Raw genomic sequence first — 21,396 nt, 5'->3', positions numbered from 1 at the left:
CTCAGTTTCTGGTACGTATATTTTAGAAATGCTTAAGAGTTTGACAAGAATCGAATTCTGAATTCTGTCGCCTCTGTCGAAAACACAGGAGAAAATTATTGTCTTCAGGGTTGAAAAATTTTCAACCCGCTTCTCGGTGTTTGGATATCCGATGATACATTCCTTCTCTCGTGTTTGATATATTACATCCATAGCTAAGCATCGATGTATGTACATAGTGTCTTTTTTTCTAATGGAAATAAATCAACATAATGTCGAAAAATTTATTGTTATTCATCGGGTAGGGCACAATATTAATCAGGCAATTTCCTTTGTCTCAAGATCATGGGTCACGTATTGTGTAGACTCGGACTGCATACTTCTTCCGACGATGAGGCGACTGGTTACGCGTCACCAGAAAAAAAAAAAAAAGAAATTATTTCCGGAATGACTTCTGGTGAAGCTATGGTCCTCGCATTTATGAAAGCAAGTTTAGCAAGTGCGTACTGCCTGAAAAATAGGGTTTGAACCCGTGACCTCACGATGCCGGTACGACGCTCGAACCAACTGAGCTATGAAGCCACTGCTGCTGGGAGTTGCTAAAGTTGCGTTCATAACTGCGAGGATTATAGCTTCACTTGATTTCATATCCGCAGCTCAATTCATGATTCATTTCATATATCATTTCGCTGGAATGATTTCTAATTTTTAATCAGCATCTCCAAGACGTCCTACTCGCTGAGGCGTGATGCGCTAACACTCAAGCAGCCAAGAACTAGATGCAAGCCCTTTGGCGACCGCGTTTCGCTGTAGCCGGCCAAGGTTTGGAACGCTTTACGACCAAAAATTCGAAACTGTAAAACGATTGACACTTTTAAACGTGAACTGAAAACATTTCTATACAAAGAAGCCTTTTGCTGAATCTTTTATGAAATAGAGACTACTGAACTTTAAATTTTTTATAACAATTATTGATAATATTGATTTTATCTTTGCATTTTTCTTTTCAAATAGTCTTTTATAGTTTTTATAGTTCAACATAGTTGAGATAAAGCTGGAAACTAATGCCCCCGGCTTTGTTTCTATTGCGTTTTAGTAGAATTATGCAAATGCTGTAATCTGCTTGGCTGAGCCATTGAACACTATCAGCCATTAATGTACAGTGGCTGGAGGTCGTCTTGGAAATAACGACGTTTTTTTCGTTTTTCCAAAGTTTTGGAGGAAAATTTGGATGCAAATGGGTAATTATATCTCTGAAAAGTCTAAACGAAGGACATTTACGGTTTCTTGACTTTCAAAAAAGTTGAAATTATTGAAAAAGCTGATGCGCTCGTGCGCACAACTAAGATTTTTAATGGCAATTCAATCCGAGCAATCTTTTTCAGGCGCAAAGTTTAATAATACGTCAAGAAATAATTGGAAACCGTTATTTGAAGTAAATTTTAGTAAGAATTCCACTAAAACAATTAGATTATTCGCTCTCGATTTCTATGAGGTGATGTAGTTGATTCGGCCTCCGGCCTCATCAACTATGACCTCATGGAAATCTCGAGCTCATAATCTAATTGTTAAGTAGAATTTTTATTTTTGTAAATAGTAGTTTAAAGTGTGTTTCTATACTTTGTTGTAGAGCGCTATAGAATATTTTTACTTAAAGCGCTATATAAATTATAAATTATTTATTTATTTATTATTATGGAATAGCTAGGACTTATTGACCGAATGCAAAAATTGCCGCCAACAAATTATTCTTTTGTCTTTGTGTTAATTAGCCTAACTAGCCTCGTTCACACGCGTAAAATTGAAAGAATTTGGGCTGTAAAGCGAGGCTAGTTAGGCTAATTAACACAAAGACAAAAGAATAATTTGTTGGCGGCCATTTTTGCATTCGGTCAAATCTCGATCAAGCTCAAGCGGAAGAACTTGGTGTGTACCAAGGAATTTACGGCCAGTTATTGACTAAGAAATGGTCCATTTACCGGTTTCTTTAGTTTTCCTTACAGTGCTTTATGATTCACTATCTGAAATCGCGTTCCATCTTCTTAGGTGTCAGTACCACTAAAATCATTTTTAATTCGCTTGCCTGTGTCAGCACCTGCTATTTCATTTATTTAAGTCTTCGATTGGTTTATTTTAGAGTATCCTGTAATTATATTGGCTGATGAGATTTAATCAGTTGCATTGTAATTAACCAGTGAGGTGTTACTAAGCACCGCAGCTATGTGTTTGTAATATTTGCCGATATTACAAACACATGCAATTTCGTTTTCTTTCCCTCATTAGGTTGTCTCTTTTTTCAATTAAATATCCACAGAGAGGACTTTTGACCGTGGCTATCATGGATCCTGCACTGGTGTACCTCATTAAATTAGTTGTATATTATCTTACCCGTGTTCCCGTGTGGTGGCATCTGCCTCTAGTGTTGACCATGACCTATACGTTCTATGTACGAGAACGACTCCAGAATAACGCACTGTTCGATTCTTATCCCACCCCTCTACCTCAAGTCAAGCGTAGGTGTAACGATCCAGTACTAGGTAAGAACTGACACTTTTGGTACTGCAGTTAGCATGCTCCCTTGACTTAACATTCATGACAGCGTCGTCAATGAAAAAGGTTTTTAAATCACAAGGTTATTTTCTCTAACTTCTTTGGCACATAGAAAGAAATTAAATATACAGCTATACACAAACAAACAAGACTGAGAAGACAAGAAAGAAAATGGATGATTGCATTAGTGGCGAGGGGGCCCTCAAAGACACTACTGAGCTTATATAAATAAGGATTAGGACTTTTATTGACTGAGCAGTTAAAATACGTTTCAGATGATGAGGAACTGTACTCAAAGAAAGGGACGTATTAACTCACTAGTTTTTATTTGAAAAACAAAACAAAAAGACACTTGATTTTGCTGAGATTTGCAGTGAGTGGACATGATGTGCCGGACTTCAAAACCGTAACTTAGGCAGGAGCATTATTTTTCTCATTCAGTTACAATAGGCCATTTTCGAAATATCAAATATTCAGCTCGATAGTGAGGCAGGGAAGACAAAAACCGTAGAAACACGTTGGAATGATGGTGAAAAGTATTTGCATATCATCCACTTTCCTTTGTCTTTGTCCTCTAAACCTCTCTTTCAAGCTGAATTTTAATATATCGAAAAAGGACTATTGTTTAGTTTCGTTCGTGTTTCACTCCGATCAGAATCTACAGTATTACCGTGTTGGTGCCCGGCTTAAGGCATGCGAGAGGAAAGGCGCTCGGGGTTCCTTTCAAGCTTCCTCCAGTCCCATCCCCGCCCACTGGAGTTAAAATGTGTTCCGCGGTTCCCAACCTATTCAATTTAAATTGTACAGATGTATCATAAGGGGGAGGGGGGGGGGGGGATATCATTGTTCATGGAATTTCACTGAAATTCCATGAACAAGGAAACTGAACAAGGAAACGCGACTGCAGTTGCGTACCACACCACTCTGAGCTGTGTGATGAACAAATCTGGAGGGGTTAGCCCCGTGCACTCCCATTAAAATAAGGGATGATGGACAATGATGTCCAGAAATGAAGAAAGTCCGGATGAAAACTTAATAACGATTAAAACAAAAAAAATCATTAAGTATCCCTTTAGGTCTATATATAAACGCCAACTACCAATAGACCAATTTCGATATGTTAAAATCAGTCCTAAACAAAAGACATCATCTCGAGGCCCTGGGGAATAAATATTATTACCCATAGCCTCGAGATGATGCCTTTTGTTTTGGACTGAACTTTAATATATCGAAATTGGTCTATTTGTATTAAGACAAAAGATGGGGGTCAGGATCGTTTGATAATTCTGGAGATGCAGGATAAAGGGACATATAGTGACATTTATCATGCACAACATGCATTTCACCATCCCGTACTGTTCTAGTGGACATATCATATGATCAGAAGTAGTTTGAACAAATGTGAATTGTAGCTTAAAAAGGTATTGTTTCGTTTGTAAGGTTTGCCTATTAATGAGCACACCTTTTTACTTGTTAGCAAATTGGCGACATCAAGCTATAACTTTGGATCACACAAGGGCCTCTGATGAAGACACTAGAGGAGTGTCTGGGGCGGATCCAGGTTTTTAGCAAAGGGGGCGCGATGAAAGAGGGCGGCCTCCCTGTAGGCGGTTTCCGCAGGCATCCTTCCCCGGAAAATTTCGAAATTTCAAGTCTTCGTAAACGCGATTTCTGCCATTTCGAGGCAAAGTCAGCGTGTTTTAATACCTCACTGTTTAACGTTAAAATGCCATTCTTTTTGTATCAAAATATAACAAAGCTGCGTAAAAACGATGCAAATTTGCATTTATAATACTATGATAAAGATATACTGCTTTTTAAAAGAGCCACATTCATAGTGAACCAAAAATATATTTCCTTTTTATGGAGCAAACGTTTTAGCTTTATTGAGTAGCAGACACATGCATGACAGAGGCTTAACTTCGTTTTGAATTTATTTCATTTAAGATCGACTGCATTTATTTTATATTTGTACACGTTTTTGACGTTAGCTGTTAAATTTAAGGGGCTCTATCGAACCCCCGAACCTCTCGTAGATCTGCCCAGAGTGTCAAAGCATTGGGTCTTTGAACAGTAACTTTTTAGCTACTGTGCATATGGCGAGAGTTACTGAAATTTAAATTGACCATCAGAATTCAGCGAGTGGGAAAAACTGTGCTATCCGACGTCACGTCAATTGATAAAAACTTTTTTGTCAACAAACTTTGGCTCCAGAACTGGGCTACCAGCGAGCGGCGATTCCGAACGTCAGCCGTTGTGCTTTTTTTAACTATTTTAAAACGAAAAAAAGACGTCAAAAATGTATTGATGGTGTATTTCTGTGTTAATTCCGCGGAAAAAGGCTTTGATGGCGTCCTTTCGACAGGGTATATCGACAACAACGTCGCTTACGCACAGAAATGCGCCATTTCCTATGAAAGGGCAGATGATTGACATGATAGCACAGTTTTGACTGCTGCGCGCACTGCGGGCGCGGGTTCCGTATGCACGGTACGTCACGGTTCAAGTTTCTTCAAACCAAACTGAGTACCGTCAAACTATGTCAAATTATCAACAAGGCTACAGTTTGAACCTTAACTTTCGCTATCATTTGATTTTTTCCCTCTTAGGAGATGGCTACATCGGCTGCTTTGATGAATCTATGCTCCATGATTATAAATTCAAGGAGCAACCTCTTCTAGCTTCAATTAGCCCTGAAGATTGCATTGCCAAATGCAAAACTGCTATGTTTTCATATGCAGCATTACAAAACGGAAAAAGGTAAATGAAGCCTGTAAAAAGAAATTGATTAATTCACAGGCTGTATCGCAATATCGACGTAAGAGACCTTCACTGAATAGAGAGTTTTACTCGGTGTTATGGCGTCTATGTTGGTGTTCCAAACCGTAATTCTCCAATAATTTCAAGACTGAAAAAAAAAAAAAATAGACCTTGTAACGTGAAATGTACAAATGATCTGACTGTATCGAATATAAGTGACTATAGCTAGGGAGCTTTCGAATCGACGATGTTTGCATGACGACTCCGTTGGGTTACATGATAACCCCGCGTCGTCGTTCACCAGAATGGCGAAGACGCCGTGTTCGCGCCAAGTTCGCGCCAAGTTACGTTTTTAAGTCCTTTCCTCGTTATTCCAGCTTGTTCAACCTCTAAAAACTAGCCGAACTAACCAGGAACAGTGAACCTTCAATGTCGTTATTCATTCACTTATTCAATATAGTTGGAATTTAGAACTTAAAGCTAGTGTTCCGGTTCTTGACCTAAATTAAAAACTCTGAAATCAATCCTTTTTATGGTTTTATACCTTGTTAGGTGCTACTGTGGTTCAAAATATGACATGAAAAAGAATGCCTATGAATGCAAGTGTCGAAAAAAATGTAAAGGAAACAAGAAGAAGAGATGCGGAGGTCAAAATCACGCCTCTCTATACAAAACGTGTAAGTTTTCATGAATAGGACAGAATGCCGAGTGGGCTTCCATAGCTCCTAATTCGAACAGCTATTAAAAACAATGGTGTAGAAAAATGATGTAATTGTGGGCATGTCCGAGGTACCAGTTAGACTACGGAGTCCTGGTTATTTGCGGTTTAGTTGTTTTTTTTTGTTCGTTTGTTATTTATTTGTTCGAGCAGGTTGAAGTATTGGCAGCTATTCAGCTGATGTGGACCTGCTATACCCACCCACCCATAAACACACCAAGGACAGCCACACCGGGAACTTCATCCCCTACTAGGCTTCTCGAATAGTGTGTGGGTTATTTAACGTCTCATAAGGAACTTATAAACATGAAAGATATTTGTGACACGGGGCCTACGGTTTATAGTCCTTATCCGAGAAAACTTGAAAGTGAATGTTATTATAAAGGCAGCACTTTCTCCTCAGTAATTTTAAGACCCTGAGTGTTGGTCCGGCAGGAGTTGAACTCACGACCTTCCGCATGGCAGCCCGGTGCTCAACTAATTGAGCCACCGGTGCGCGGTTGTATTTCATTTTTAAGTGACGCAATCCACTGACATGTAAGTGGATGCAATTTAAAGTTGCAAAATGAGCCAATAAAAAGTTAAGATTGATTAGACCACCTCCCTAAGGTTTTTGCAGGGCCCATAAAAACAACTGATGCATTTAAACAAATTTGCACTGAGAACAAATTTGTATGAATCCCAACTTGTGGGAGGCAACCCATTTGTATTTGCAAGAACAAGCAAGGAGGGTCTACTTCCTCACTATGGCCAACAAGATAAGGAAAGGCAAAAAGACACTGGGAGCGAGCTTACTGGCGGCCTAAGACTCGGATATCTCTCTCCTCTCTCCTCCTTTTTGTTCCCGATCAAGGTTTCTCTCGGGCCAAAGTTCTTCTCCTTTGTTTCCATATATATTAACAACGTATTAAGACTGATCTTTTTGCTGTTGTTTGCTGCAGATATTTGCACTAAGGCAATGAAAACAGCGCGTACGATCGATGGAACTTGCAATGATCTCAATACTACGGCTGCAGGGAGCAGGTTTTACCGGTTTGGCAGAAATGTACCGCTACAATATGCATACAGTAAACCAAACCAACTTCTGAAACCCAATCCACGAGTTATAGCCAGAGAGTAGGTTTCTAATGATGACCATTCGGTTCTACTTCACGTTATATAGTGCGAAAATAACGTAGAGTACATTAAAACGCAATGAGCCCAACATAATTTCGGTCATATGAAAAACATGTCATCCATGATGTTAAAGCAGAAACCCATAAGGGTTGAAACGTGTAACGGCCCCTTGTGTTCTGGGAAGCAAGCTTCTGAATATTCCATTTGCAAAGTACCATATTTGGAACCACAAGAGCGAGGGGTTTCCAAATATGGTACTTATATATCACTGAAACATTCAACCAATCAGTTCGCACTGAATATTCGGAAGCTGTGAACGCGCGTTACATGTTTCAACGCTTATCGGTTTCTGGTTAAAGTTGATGCCGAATAAGCCATTTTTTTCAGAGAGTTATGGTAGGGTATTATTTCACACCTGAACCGGTCGTTGCAGAAGGCAACAAAAAGTAAACTACTGACATTGAACAGTTCCAACTTCAGACCATGCTATTCCCGCCGTTATTCAGAGTAAAGATAAATCATTTATGATATTTAATTGCCACCCACCTTTAGTTAAATTTCCACATACCCATCTAGAGGGTAAAAAAAAAGCTAGGTCATTAATTACTTTGGTCACAAAAGACCCAGACAAACAAATTTGCAAATCATAACACTTGCACCAAGCAAGGAAATACAGTCAATGTTAAATGCGGGTAGGTCCTTCCGTTCAGCTTGACACAAAATTGATTTTATTTTCCGTACTCAAGTGAACATCGGGCGCTAGGTTTATGAGCCAATTTACAATGACTGACTTCGACTGAACGTTCAATTGATTTCAATTGATTTTCAGATTGTTACAACGTAAGAAGTTTCTGCAGGTTCCTTGGTTGAATCTGTTAGCGGTGGCCTGGATCCAGTTTATGGCTCACGACTGGTTTGATCATGGTACACCTGTTAAAGAAAACAAGATCAAAATTCATCTGGAAAAGAAAGACCCTCTGTATGCAAAGATGAGACGAGGTATCTGATGATTGGTGGTTCAAGTCTAATTACTAAAACCAGAAATGCTGTTTTGATCATTCACTTGTAATATTCCTTCACTTTTGATTGGATTAGATCCCCTGGCACAAGATGTAACAACGTCATTCATTTATCCAACGATTTTATAGCTCTCAGACAGTACACGCGCCGTGATTGGCCAGTTTTTAGAGCTGTACTCCATTGTAAAGCCCACTTAATTTAAGAGTCTGTTCTTTGTTGTTTGATTTAAAGATCTAGATATGAAATAGAAGTACGTCTTACTTAACTCGAATTGAACCAGAAAAAAGTGACATTTATGTTTAAGAAATGACACCAATTGTCAGGAGCCTCCATCTGCAGTAGATCTTTCAGTCAACCTTTGCGCGTATCTTTCTATTTTTTAAAACGAACCTTTGAGCAGGAGACTCGCATTTACATAAATTTACATCAATTTGCACAATTTAAATACAGTTTTACTGCTTTAATTGTCTCCTTTAGACAATGACTTTACTCTGATTGGCCTTTTAAAACAGTGTGTCCAGAGCCGAAGAACTCGTGGCGTTCTAAAAATAGAAAGATACGCGCAAAGGTTGACTCATAAGGACGTGTATGAGAAAGGCAAGCTCCTACTCATGGGCTCCTGCAATTGTTCGATAAAAGAGGAAATTTATTGGAAGAATGACGTCTTGTCCCGTAGAAAGACTTTAAGAGGGCTACAAAATGGCTAGTGAGGAAATAATTTGCCTTTTTCAGAGCTGTGAAAAAATTAAATGAAGAAATTAAAGTTTATTCTTAGAATTCAGTTCTAATATGATATGCCGAATTATGCATATCAATTTTGCTTCAACCAACACAAGAGCGAAATATTTAAACGACTCCTCACGCTGGGAATTCAATTACATTAAGGTGTCCTGGAAGTTGACCGCACCAAACCGGATAAGTGTTGGACTAAAGGCGATGCTGTACCTCCCGCGTATCAGAATGACGTCACACACTGGTGGGACGGCTCGCAACTGTATGGCAGTGACGAAAAGACTCATGCCCGGCTGCGGTCTCTTGTCGATGGGAAGCTTATTGTTGATGACGACAAATTTCTTCCTTTGGATCCCAAAACAAAAATCGACATTTCAGGTGATAGCATTTACCCCTCAGGTAATCGGTTGTTAGATATAGGTTGATGTAGCAACTACGTCTTCCTTTGGATCAGTCATCACTCATGCATGACTTTCGATGAAAATAAAAGCGCAAGTGCGAGAACAAATGCAAACGGTGTTTACTCCTGGAATGCAAAGACAAGCAAGGTGTGAAAAAGGATGGCGAACAGGGATGGCGCATTGGTGATAGCACTCGCTTCCGGTGATATGTGGGATTAGTTTTTTGTTGGTTTTTTTTCTCTGCTCCGAGAGATTTTTCTCCGGGTTCTCCGATTTACCCCTCTCCTCAAAACCCAACATCTCTAAATTCCAATTCGATCGGATGCTGAACCTCTCTGTAAACCACTTTCAAGTGAAGTGAGCTTCCTTAGTAAATATTTCGAATTATTATTATTATTATTATTATTATTATACGCAGGCGCGGTAGAAGTCTTTTCCAAACATGAAACAGATGATTTTACTTTGCGTGTCCTCGCACCAGTAAGGGTCGTTAGAAATCACCCGCCACGTCTTATTAGATCATTACTTAAACTATTTCTAAGGGGCTTTGCTAAGACTAGCTCTAAATAATTTGTCTCTGACAGGATTCACTAAAAATTGGTGGGTTGGACTGAGCCTTTTGCACAACTTGTTCACCAGAGAGCACAATCTAATTTGTGATATGCTGCTGCAGAAATATCCTACCTGGAATGATGATAAACTCTTTCAAACTGCAAGGTAACCAAAGACCAAAAGATTTATAAATGGATTGCATTCACTGACGTGATCAGCCAATAGAAACGGAATATATTGTCACGCACAAAAGTAAAGTTAAATTCCATGGTCCCGTTTCTCAAAAGTAACGAAACTTTACGGGCAATTTTCGATTGTTACAATTCCCTCTGTATCTCAAGAACGGATATGACTTAAATCGTCAAACTTAACTGTCACTTTGCTTTTTGTTCACTTGAAAACATCTTAAAAGATCGGCTTTCCAAAGTAAGCGGTTGGCAGTTTCACAAATAATTTTTGAGGCCTGAAACATTTTCGGGACTTTCGAGAAAGGGGTGCCAGGATGTTTAACTTTTACAGGAACTTGAAAGACTACCATGTTGTGTTTACAACAGACTTTTGTGTCAAGGCTTCGGCTCTTTAGCATATATGTTATGTTATACCTTCATTGTGTGTCGGAAGAAAAATTTGGTATCAAGTTGAATGATTTTACGTGTGCTACATTGAAATGTAGGGAAGCTCATGTGAGCTACATCGAGTGTTTGAGCGAAAGGCAGCGATTCGTAATACCCGATGTTGTTGAGAGTCGATCTGTGGATGACGTGTACGTCTTCGAATTAATTCTTCCTTCGTTCAACATAGGTAATCAAATAAAAGTGAGTTAAATCTAAAATCCGCGTTTGTGCGATCGCTTTCAAATGCAATGATCAAACCACAAGTGCCACTTGCGGGCTCATTAAACTGGTGTATTTTGCTAAAATGTGGGTACTTCTGAGTACTTCTCCGCCAAAAATATCGTATCACCATCGATCTGCCTGAGTGTAGTATATTTATGCATGTTTAGGATACTTCTGTATTCATATTCTGCTATAATTAGTTATTTGGTTTTTTCTTTTTAATCATTTTCGTTTTTTTATCGACTGATTTGATGTTTCTTTATCATTTGATTTTATCATTATCATTTCAATAATTGTTGTTTGAAATAATAATAATAATATTTATAGATCGTTTATAGAATTAATAATATTTGTTGTTTAATGACATTCCATAGAATTTAATGTTTTTAAATCGTTTTATTGTAAATTACTGTAAATTGTAAATTGTAAAGCGTCATGGACAGCGATTCATGGATATGAGCGCTATATAAATAAAGTTATTATTATTATCATATTTATCGTTATGGCGAAGAGGGGACACACAGCACTAGTGTCCAGTGTTCGGGGGAACAGATAACACGGGGAACACAAAACGCTGTGACACCGTCACCAAAATTTTACTCTTCGACTTGATTTGAGGCTGTAATTGAACTTGAAGTTCCTAGTTGTCTTGTTCATACTGCAGGCTCATAAACACAGCTCAAATTGTTCAGATACATGCACTGGAATGGACTGGTGCAATACTGGATTCGGATTTTATCCATGAGTCTCAGAGAGCACAGTGGAATGGAACGTTGAGCGACAGAGTGAACGCCATACTGAAAAAAATGAATGTTACTTTGGGAAAGAATAGCATTCCTACGCACAGGAGGAACCCGCCAGATTACAGAGGAGTGCCTTTCTCTTTGACGGAGGAATTCATCTCTGTTTATCGTATGCACTCTTTGTTACCAGACACCATTGCTGTACGCCGAATGAAAACAGGTATGTATTTAGGACAACTAAAATGGTTTTAAATGAGCGTTTAAATTGACCTGCTTCGGTAGGTGATTGCATAAAAAAATCTCTCCACTAAATATTTAGCCAATTACACGTAAAAGGAAAGCCTGTTGATGGCAAGTGTTTTCCTGCGCTCTTTTGCCTGCTGCATGCCCTTTTCCTGCGCTTTGATTGACTCAATGGATTATGAAATGAAAGGTAGGTAGGTAGTTAGAAAAGAAACTAAGCAGTTGCTAGTGAGCCTGAAAAAAATCCACGTTTGAACGGAATTCGAACCTATGGCCGTGATATTACGCTGCATTGCTATCTCAACTGAGCTGTCAATCCAGCTTAGAGCCAGTCAATTTTGAGTTCAAGGTCGTGTTCTATTGGGATAAACCGTTTCAACCGCAACCGGCTTTGGTTGAAGAGGTTGAGGTTTCCCAGTGGAACACTTTTCCAAGGGTGCTTACCAGTGGGAGGCACGGTGGCCTCATGGTCAGTGCGCTTGGCTCTGGATCGAGTAGTCCGGGTTCGGGTCCTGGCCGGGCACATTGTGTTGTGTTCTTGGGCAAGACACTTTACTCTCACGGTGCCTCTCTCCACCCAGGTGTATAAATGGGTACTGGCGAATTTAATGTCGGGGGTAGCCCTGCGATGAACTACGTAGCATCCCATCCAGGGAGGAGTAGAAGTACTCCTAGTCACTTCATGCTACAGAAACCGGAGATAAGCGCCGGCCTGATGGGCCTTCTAGGCTCGTAGCAGACTTTACCTACCTTACCATTTAACCAAATAATCTGGATGGAATGATCGTAGCATAAAGGTACGTAAGAGATTTTTCGAATTTATTGACCATCCGGATGAGAATGGCGCTTACCATTTATTAGTATAAATACACAGGTGATTATACAAAATCACGCGCTCTCATTGGCTCGCTATCTCGGATTATCAGCCGATAATGACCTCGACGGACAAAATGGCTGCCAGTAGTCGTTTTTGCCACTGTAAGTGAAGATGATTTCGCGTTGAAATCTTTTTTTTTTTCTCTTTTTTGAAATAATAACCTGTGTATTTATACTAAAACAATTATTCGCCTCAGGCTCAGTGATTATAGGTGAATATTCACCGATAATCACTTCGCCTTCGGTGAATAATTGTTAACTACTCGGAGTTCCATTCTCCATATTTACTCGATCTTATCAAAAAGGGCCTGGAAGCGGAACGATTCTCGCAAATGGTAAGGGAATTTCCCGAATTCCGTTCCGAACGGAAAAAATGGACTACCTCTGGAGGTCGTCCACAATTTCCGAAAACATTTTCCGGAAAATTGCCTTTCCATTTGACCTCAAACCGAAAATTTCGGATTTTTTTCCTAAATGGTAAGCAACTAGGCCTTTATAGATTATGCTAGCATAATTTTTGGCATAATTTGAGCAAACTGGCATCATTTTTGATGCTACAATTTGATCATTGTTCATCTCTTCTCCCAAGTCCCAAGCACTTGGTGACGCTATTCGATGTTTTAAGTTTTAGTTCAAGTAGTAGCATTTGTAGTTCACTGTGAATCACTGAACGGCGTCTGAAACGGTCTGAGCCCGGGTCTGCGGTTCACCGGAACCGGAAGTCACATTGTAGGCCATGTTGGCCTTAGTACCTAGTGTGCATGTTAACATGAACCACATGTTTATTTGAATTTCATTGTGGATTTGTTGCGTTTCTTTCCGTTAGACCAACGGCTTCTAATTAAAAAATGTATTTTTGGAGTTTTTTTGCAATTTTTTCAAAGAGCATAATTTAAAACAAGGGGCATAATTTGGAAAAAAAGAGCATAATTTTAGCATAATTTAGCCAAAAAAAAGCAATTTTTTAAATTGTTTTTTAATTTTTGAATTTTTTTTTTAATTCTTTAAAAATCTTTTAAAATTTTTTTTAAACAATTTTTTAATTTTTTTTTTAATTTTCTTTTAATTTTTTTAAACAATAATAAAAAAAAAAATGGAAACTAGTGAGCAGCACACAGCAACTGATCTTGTTAACTTAGTTTATTATCCGACCGGTTTCGTCTGATCAAACAGAATTCAACATGGATTCTAACAAGATGTCTAAAGGGAACTAGTTTTATACACGAAGTTATAGTACAAAAGGACGTTCCGGTAAGGGTGTGAAAAGCAAAACACCCACAAAAATTACGCGCAGGATATAACGTAAATCCTGCGTAGAAAGGTGTAAAGTTTAATTTTGGGGCTCACGATTTGACGTTAAAAATTATTTCGAAAAATTGTCAAAGAGCATAATTTTAAAAAAGGGCATAATTTGGAAAAAAAAAGAGCATAATTGTAGCATAATTTAGCCAAAAAAAAGCAATGCTACTAGCATAATATGCTACTTTTACCAGCATAATCTATAAAGGCCTATAAGCACCCCAAGAGTTTTCGGTTGAAACGCGGTAACTCCTGGGAATAGTCATTACCAGACTTCTCCGCATTGACAAGTGGAGGCCGCGTATACGACAGCAGTCGCTGTCCATGGTTTTTCAACCGTTTCAACTAGTTTGATGCCAGTCGAAAAAGTTGATCAACCAAACCAACGGAAAACGGGTTTCTTCAAATAGAACACGAAAACGCCAAACCAACCGAAAAACACGACCCAATCTGGCATAACTTACCCAAATCAGAAATAAGCAGTATTCAGTTAACACGTTTACATTCTCGCTTCGATAGGAAAACCGAATGGGCGAAAATACAGTCTTCCACAGTATTCTTTCGGGAATGCTCGCAAAGTGTTTGACCAAAACAATTTGGGCGACGTTTTGTACACATTTGGAGTGGATAAAGCGGGTCAATTGGTGTTACATAACTATCCCACGGCTCTGATGGACCTCAAGATTCCGAAAGAACAAGCTGGAGGAAAAGGACAAGTGGTAGGAAACTTAATGGGACATTCCATTTTTTATCCGCACCCCCCCTATGGAAGGCATTTTTTTAAATGTCAAGAAGGACCCTGTCGGAATCTGGATTTTCTGCTCCACTTTAGGGGGTCGGAATCGGGAGTCTTTGTTCTATACAAAAACGGGCCTGTCGGAATCAAGCTTCCGAGTAAAAGGAGCCTGTCGGAATCTAACTTCAGAGGTGAATGGGACCTGTCGGAATCTGATTTCAGAGCAAAAGGGACCTGTCGGAAAAATGCCTTCCATAGGGGGGGTGCGGATAAAAAATGGAATGTCCCAATGTTTGAAAAAATTAGGAATCTGGGAAAGAATTTTAAAAAATCATGATCAATTCATTAGGCTTGAGACCCTGAAACTGTGCCTTGTCAAGAACACTCAAGCACGCTTCATTTTTACTGCCGCAACGCAAAGAAATACACTCAGACGCTTCAAACTGAAGTTAACCAAAATTTTACGAAAACACTAAGAACATACCCAGACTGAAAGTCAGTAGGGGCTATGTCAAAAAGGAAAGCTGAAAGGAATTTTATTTAAGTGTCTATTCGTTCTAGCGCAGGAGGACACTGTAAACTGAAATTAACAATGACCGCAAATCAAGTCAAATGTTGGTTTTTGAGGAGAGAGGAAACCGGAGTACCCGGAGGAAACCTCTCGATGCAGAGTAGAGAACCAACGAACTCAACCCACATATGACGCCGAGTCTCGGAATCAAACCCGGGACGCATTGGTGGGAGGCGAGTGCTCTCACCACTGCGCGATCCCTTCATCCCTGATGTAATTTCAAGACACACAAAATGCCCAAAAATTAGATTGAAACATTGCAATAACCACTTGAATCTGTTGAACAACAAACGTATTACAGCAAAACGAAAAAGAAGCATGGATGGACACAATTGGACAAGATTGAACTGCATTGCATTTGGATAATCTTGAAAAACGTCGGCCCGAACGTTTTTCAAGTTTATGACAAATCGTCGGGATAAAGTTTGTTTTTGCTCAGAATCATTTTGTGATTTAAGACCATGTAACGATAATCTTTTCAGTAAAGGAATTCCACATTACCATTTTTAAGTTTTAAACTCGTGATTGACCAAAGATTTACCCTAAATACCCTAAACTAACGCGACATACTGCCTTTAGAACTTCTTTTATTTTGCTCATTTGTTTTTTTTGTTTTGTTTTTGTGAGTAGTATAAATAAAGGAAAAAAAAGGGTAAAACTGTAATAGGGCAATTCATTCAAATATTAAGGGGCGTTTTAAACATTAATTAACAATGTGGTTTTCTTATTGTATGATACGCTGAAGAACAACTCAGTTTGTAGTCTAACTTAGTCAGTATACCACACAACTTTAAGATAATGTTAAGAACGTTTTAGAGTCAAATCGCCAAAAAAGTGAAACGTTCAGCCTCATCCCCAAAAATTAGACGTTCTTATAAAAAAGAGTGTTCTACACTACTAAAATACTAAAATAAAAGCATAGATTTGTGTTGTTGAATAGACATACCCTCAAATATCTGTTTTATTTGAACAATTTTAAAAATCCCTTTTGTCCAAACAATTTTTAGACAACATTTTCAGGCAACTGTTATTTTACACTCACTAGTATGGAGTAGATTGCGTTTGGTCGAAAAAACAAATGTGACTTTTACAGGGGGGGTCAGTCATTCATCCTTTGTAATTAAAAAAAGTAAGATTTGTAATTTGCATGTGAGATGTCTTGGATATTTTAGCGATTTAATCATCCGAAAAGGGAAATATTTTTGAAAAGATAGAAGATACTATTTCCATTGATTTTCGTCCTCTTTCTCCCGATCTCGAACCCCCTCCCCCCCCCCCCCCCGGCCCATTTTCATAGAAAGGGATAATGGGTACAGACAATTAAGCTGTAAAAGGTTTTCACATCTCTGGGTGAAAAAAAAGAAAAGCTTTTGATCACTAATTAGTTTGTCAAGTTTGTAAATATTTTGCTTGCCTCTAGATTGATCTGGCAACCATCGACATTCTGAGAGACCGCGAAAGAGGTATCCCAAGATACAACCAATTCAGACGGTTGTTGAACTTAACAACACCGCGTACTTTTGAAGAACTTACAAACGACACAGTGACAGCGGCAGAACTCAGAAAGGTGTATAATAATACAATAGAGGATGTGGACCTTCTGATTGGTTCATTGGCAGAAGCGCGTCCCCAGGGATTCGGATTCGGTGAAACACCCTTTCACCTCTTCTTGTGCATGGCTAACCGCCGACTTAAGACTGACCGGTGAGTCTGGTTTGTCAACATTTTTCGTGGTGTTCGTGGTTTCTCTCTCCCTGTCTGTCCTTTCTTAATGTTTTTTTTTTCCTCGTTTGCCCGACTTAGATCTGGTTTCCCGACCGTCCCAGATTTTGCCGACATATCGGAAAAGCGCCAGACGTGTGTCCCAGATAAATGGAAAGTGCGCCAAACCATCAGCTCGCCAAACCTTGAAACTTGCAATTTAGAGGATTGGTAACGAGCTAAAACCATCGCCGACTTCTCCGACTGTACAAATTTGAGTTTTCATATGTCGGGAATGATCGCCGACGATCGCAAAAGTCTTCGACACGTGGGGAAAATAGAAACGCTTCCTACTTTCCCGATTCGTCCCCGACCATCCCAGATTATAGGGGATGTCTACGATTTATGGTTTTCATTAGTCGGCAAAATCTGGGACGGTCGGGAAACTGTGAAATCCCCGATCGTCTGGGATTTTCCCGACATATGAAAACTAGGCTTTAGGCTTCGTACAAACGGCCGCAACACGGCAACTCCTTTGCAAAGTGGATTGCAAACGGAAGCCATTAACTGCCAACAATCTAAGGATGTGCAGAGTCTTATGGGCAGAATACAACCCTTAAGACTTTGTGAACTTACAAAATTCGGCTGCCATCTTGTTTTCAACATGTTAAATTCATTGCTATGTAGACCATATCTAATCCTCCGGAAACTGAGCTCAATGATTATGCAAACCTTTTCATTTGTTTCGGTGGCAAAACAAGGTTACTGATCACGTGAGTGAAAACACTCTATTGCAATTTCCTTACGATCGTCGATTTAATTTGATCAATACAGTTTAATTTAAGTATGAAATTTCGGTGCTGGCATGAAAACAACGTTCTAAAGGAGTTTTAAACAGTTAAGCCCTTTTTTGTACAAGACTGCATCTTTACATGTTTTTGAATTTTCTAAGCCAAATATTGGTTAAATCGCTTGCATGATTTAAGTCCTCTTTAAAGGGGCTAGGTCACGCTATTTTAGGTAATTTTGTTTAATTTTGTTAATTATGAGCTCTAAACGTCAAATTGGCAGAGCGAGAGTCTTTCATTTGCAAAATCAGGGCCACATAACAACTGAGAATGATTTTCCAGCTTTGTAAATGACATTTTGATATAGACTGATTTGAAAAAAGGTGGGCCAACGTTTTTCAAATTTACCCAAATTCAATCCATTTCAATCTTCTCCAGTTTTGTCCATCCATGTCCTTTCTTGGCTTCCCTGTGTTTTGTTAGAATTCTTCTATAGTTTTGAACAGTTATTTTTATATTTTAGTTGATTCTATGACCATTCGCTGAAATTGCCTAAAATTGCAAACGGATGCAACATGTTTGGGTGTTGCATATTGCGTCCCGTGTTTGTGCACCCTGTTGCATGTTGTCTGGAGTTGTTGCATGCGCAAAGTTTGAAACAGGTAAAACGTTTGAGCCAACAACTCCCAACATGTCTTTGGCATTTTAGAACATGTTTCAAAACGCTGCGACAATCGTAAGTCATGTCGTAGGCCTGTCGTAAGCTTGTCGCATGCGCCAAAATCGCACCGTGTAAATCGTCTAAATCGGCCCTTACTTTGTCCTCTCTTGCCCTCCGTTGACTTCTTCCACTGATGCTAAGAAAACACGAGCTTTTTAATCTTCTTAAGATCATCGATTTAGTTTGAAAAACTCTATTGATACTATCAAATATAATTTCCTTCATGATCCAATCACCCACCGAAGCGACGAAACACGGCAGTTTCGTTAAGAAATGATCCCATTAACTTTCCTTGCTAACACTGTGAATCTTTTTGCAAACAGATTTTTGACAATTGATTACAAGGCAGAGTACTACACCCAAGAAGGACTTCACTGGGTCGAAAGCTCCACAATGAAAAAAGTACTGCTTCGTAACTTCCCTGAAGTACATGGGTTATATAACGTAATGCAAAAAGTTGACAACGCCTTTTACGTGTGGAACAAATAGCGAGAGGATTATTGTGATGACAGCTTTTGTTTGTATAGAACGTTTGTTTTCCGGTTTTAAAAAGTTTCTTCCTTAAAAAAATTGTAAAGAAAAGAAGTTCCTAATTAACTTTGCTTCGATTTCCAAAAAATCTTTCTCCGACGGCCTGTTGCTACGTTTATTCGGAAAATGCAATCTGGGATTTCAAGATAGCATTAAAATGCCCATTGTGGCCGACTACGTTGTAAACTAAGTCAAAATGAAGGATAATCTGAATACAAAGATTTCGTTCCATTAACTTTATGTAAAGGTCTACATTCCCGTTTGTAAAGGGATAATTATAGCTTAAACTTTGTGTCAATTAGATAGGCTTGACTCTGGTAAACAATAAAATGATTAAAATGAACGATACTTAAGACAGTGTGTTTCTACTTAACATGTCGTCCTCCTTCTCTTGCGGTCGGATCAAAAGAACGTAACCTCCCAACTTTCAGAGCAAGCGACGTAGTTAGCATCGCTGTTATTCTCCCCACACAGACTAGAGTTTCTAGAACTCTCCTTTATAACTTTCACCGCGAAAAAAGGCAAATAGCGAGTTTCCCCAGCTCCTTTATTATGACATTACCAAACACCGAAACAGCGAAAGACCGAAACAACGAAACAGTGAAACGAAGCACCAAATCACCATGTAGGACCCCACCATACATTGAATACTAACCGGCAAAGGTTGAATTTGAGATTAAACATCGTTTTAGGCCTAATTACGCTTAAAAAGTTATTGCTCCTAATCTCAGTCTTCAGCTGAGTCCTAATCTCAAGGGTGCGTTTCTTTAAGAAAATCCAAGATCGGATTTTTATCCGAGATCATACGGATTCGTTACCACAAAAGAATCGAAGAATCCGAAAATTGATTTTTTTTGAGCTGAGATGGTAAATACAAAAACTGAGGAGGGCTTGAAATATTCACGTTCCCACCATTTGAAAGGTAAGGATGTACTGAAAGGCCTTCACCGCTGTCATTACTCCACTGATACTCCAATAAATGCGTCCAGTATATATTGTCCTGTTGATAGAAATAAGAGATACATAAACTCTTTAAGCATCTATAAAAATTATGAAAATACGAACAGGACGGATAATTTCGGCTCGATTTCACGAAAAACTCACCTTCGAATCCACCGTTCTCCATGACTCAGCTGGCAAAATGGCGAGAATTTGACGGAATCCACAAGACGACCGCTCGCCAAACGTACTACTTTTTGTATCCCTGTCATAAAGAAACGGACGGATCGTGAATCCTAAAAATCTGGATTTAGATTTGATCTAATATATCCACTCCAAGGGTGGATTCTTGAGATTCATAATCCATTTTCAAATTTTAATAGAGAAACGCAAATTCTGAAATCCAACCTTAAAGGTTAGTATTCAATGTATTGTGGGGTCATACATGGTGTTTTAGTGTTTCGTTTTGCTGTTTCGATGTTTCGGTGTTTCGTGGTTTAATTTAGTAATGCCCCCTTTATTAAGGCGAGGAAAAGTGCAGTTTTTATGAAAATGAAGTTTTTGTTAGAAAACTAATTATCATCGCAATAAAATGAATGCGACTGAATACTCAGTGATACTACACACCAAAACATCTAATAAGCTATTTATGATCCAACTTCTTTTGCACTAAATTTTAGCAAGTGAATTGTAAACAACCCAGAACGCGTGACAGAGCCGGAGCGCGAGGCAAACGCCAGCAACCCAAACAAGTCAAACCGGTTCTCTACTGTACAATAACCGAGTGTACAATAACTAACTGTGCAATATCGTAGAATATTTGTACTCGTTTCGTGCGTTTTCTGTACAATACCTAACACAGTTGGATAATTAAATTAGATTTTTAGATACGAGTCCCCTGTTTGATCAGCACTGCTACATTATCTCGTCGATCTTATTGATTCCATAAAGAGAAAGGAATTGCGCATATAAGTGGGATGCCGAAGGCATACCACGTGGACGTCTTACAGTGGATTTCACGAAACATTGGCCCCGCCGCTTCCGACCTTGGTTGCCAACTCGGGAACTGGGGCGGGTTGTTGAAAAGTTCTTTGTCAACACGTCAATGAAATTTGCAACTTTACAGCTTTTCTTCGAAAGCTGGTACGAACTTGCCAACGAAGTTCACAGCAAAGTTGGAAACTTTGTTTTCTCCAACGTGATGTGAATTCTTCCAATCCTTTTAAACAGCAAGGCAGATCTTTGCCAGATAATGTCCGCAGCGAAATAGTGGAGCTCTGGTTGAATGGAGGTGGTCATAGGGAAATTGGAAAGAGTGAATTTGCTTAAGAGTACTGTACGGGTCCGCAAATGATCCCAGGACCGCAAACGATCCCGTTATTGGACCGCAAATGATCCCGGAGCCCAAATGATCCCCCAGGATGGCACAGTCGGTTAGTGCGCGGCCTTGGTGCAAGACGTCCTGAGTTCGATTCCCGGATCTAGCATCCTTCTTTCGACTACTTTCAATGCCTTGTAGCTAATTAGCTTTAAATACCCGTAAAACGGAGCACTGATGGAGAAGGGGGAGTAAAATGAGCGCAC

At 39.2% G+C, this 21,396-nt stretch overlaps 1 protein-coding gene across 13 annotated transcripts in view; it reads left to right on the top strand.

Moving 5' to 3' along the window:
* Positions 1–19,221, top strand: part of LOC138042554 (uncharacterized) — a 25,465-nt gene extending 6,244 nt beyond the window's left edge. For 5 of the 13 annotated variants that reach the window (XM_068888482.1, XM_068888491.1, XM_068888488.1 and 2 more), the window contains 11 exons: positions 2,294–2,516; positions 5,139–5,289; positions 5,842–5,966; positions 6,949–7,123; positions 7,953–8,122; positions 9,029–9,253; positions 9,861–9,993; positions 11,329–11,627; positions 14,345–14,544; positions 16,553–16,836; positions 18,666–19,221. In XM_068888482.1, coding sequence (XP_068744583.1) covers positions 2,318–2,516; positions 5,139–5,289; positions 5,842–5,966; positions 6,949–7,123; positions 7,953–8,122; positions 9,029–9,253; positions 9,861–9,993; positions 11,329–11,627; positions 14,345–14,544; positions 16,553–16,836; positions 18,666–18,831 — 2,127 coding nt within the window. In that variant the 5' untranslated portion in view covers positions 2,294–2,317 and the 3' untranslated portion in view covers positions 18,832–19,221. Of the gene's footprint in view, positions 12–1,128; positions 1,221–2,262; positions 2,517–5,138; positions 5,290–5,841; positions 5,967–6,948; positions 7,124–7,952; positions 8,123–9,028; positions 9,254–9,860; positions 9,994–11,328; positions 11,628–14,344; positions 14,545–16,552; positions 16,837–18,665 lie in introns of those variants that run through there. The other 8 variants (XM_068888483.1, XM_068888489.1, XM_068888481.1 and 5 more) reach the window with 4 other exon arrangements.
* The last annotated feature ends 2,175 nt before the right edge of the window (positions 19,222–21,396 follow it).

The sequence above is a fragment of the Montipora capricornis genome, chromosome 3 (genome assembly GCF_036669925.1).
Source record: "Montipora capricornis isolate CH-2021 chromosome 3, ASM3666992v2, whole genome shotgun sequence".
In the NCBI taxonomy this organism is placed as follows: domain Eukaryota; kingdom Metazoa; phylum Cnidaria; class Anthozoa; order Scleractinia; family Acroporidae; genus Montipora; species Montipora capricornis.
This window is presented reverse-complemented; position numbering and strand designations above follow the sequence as displayed.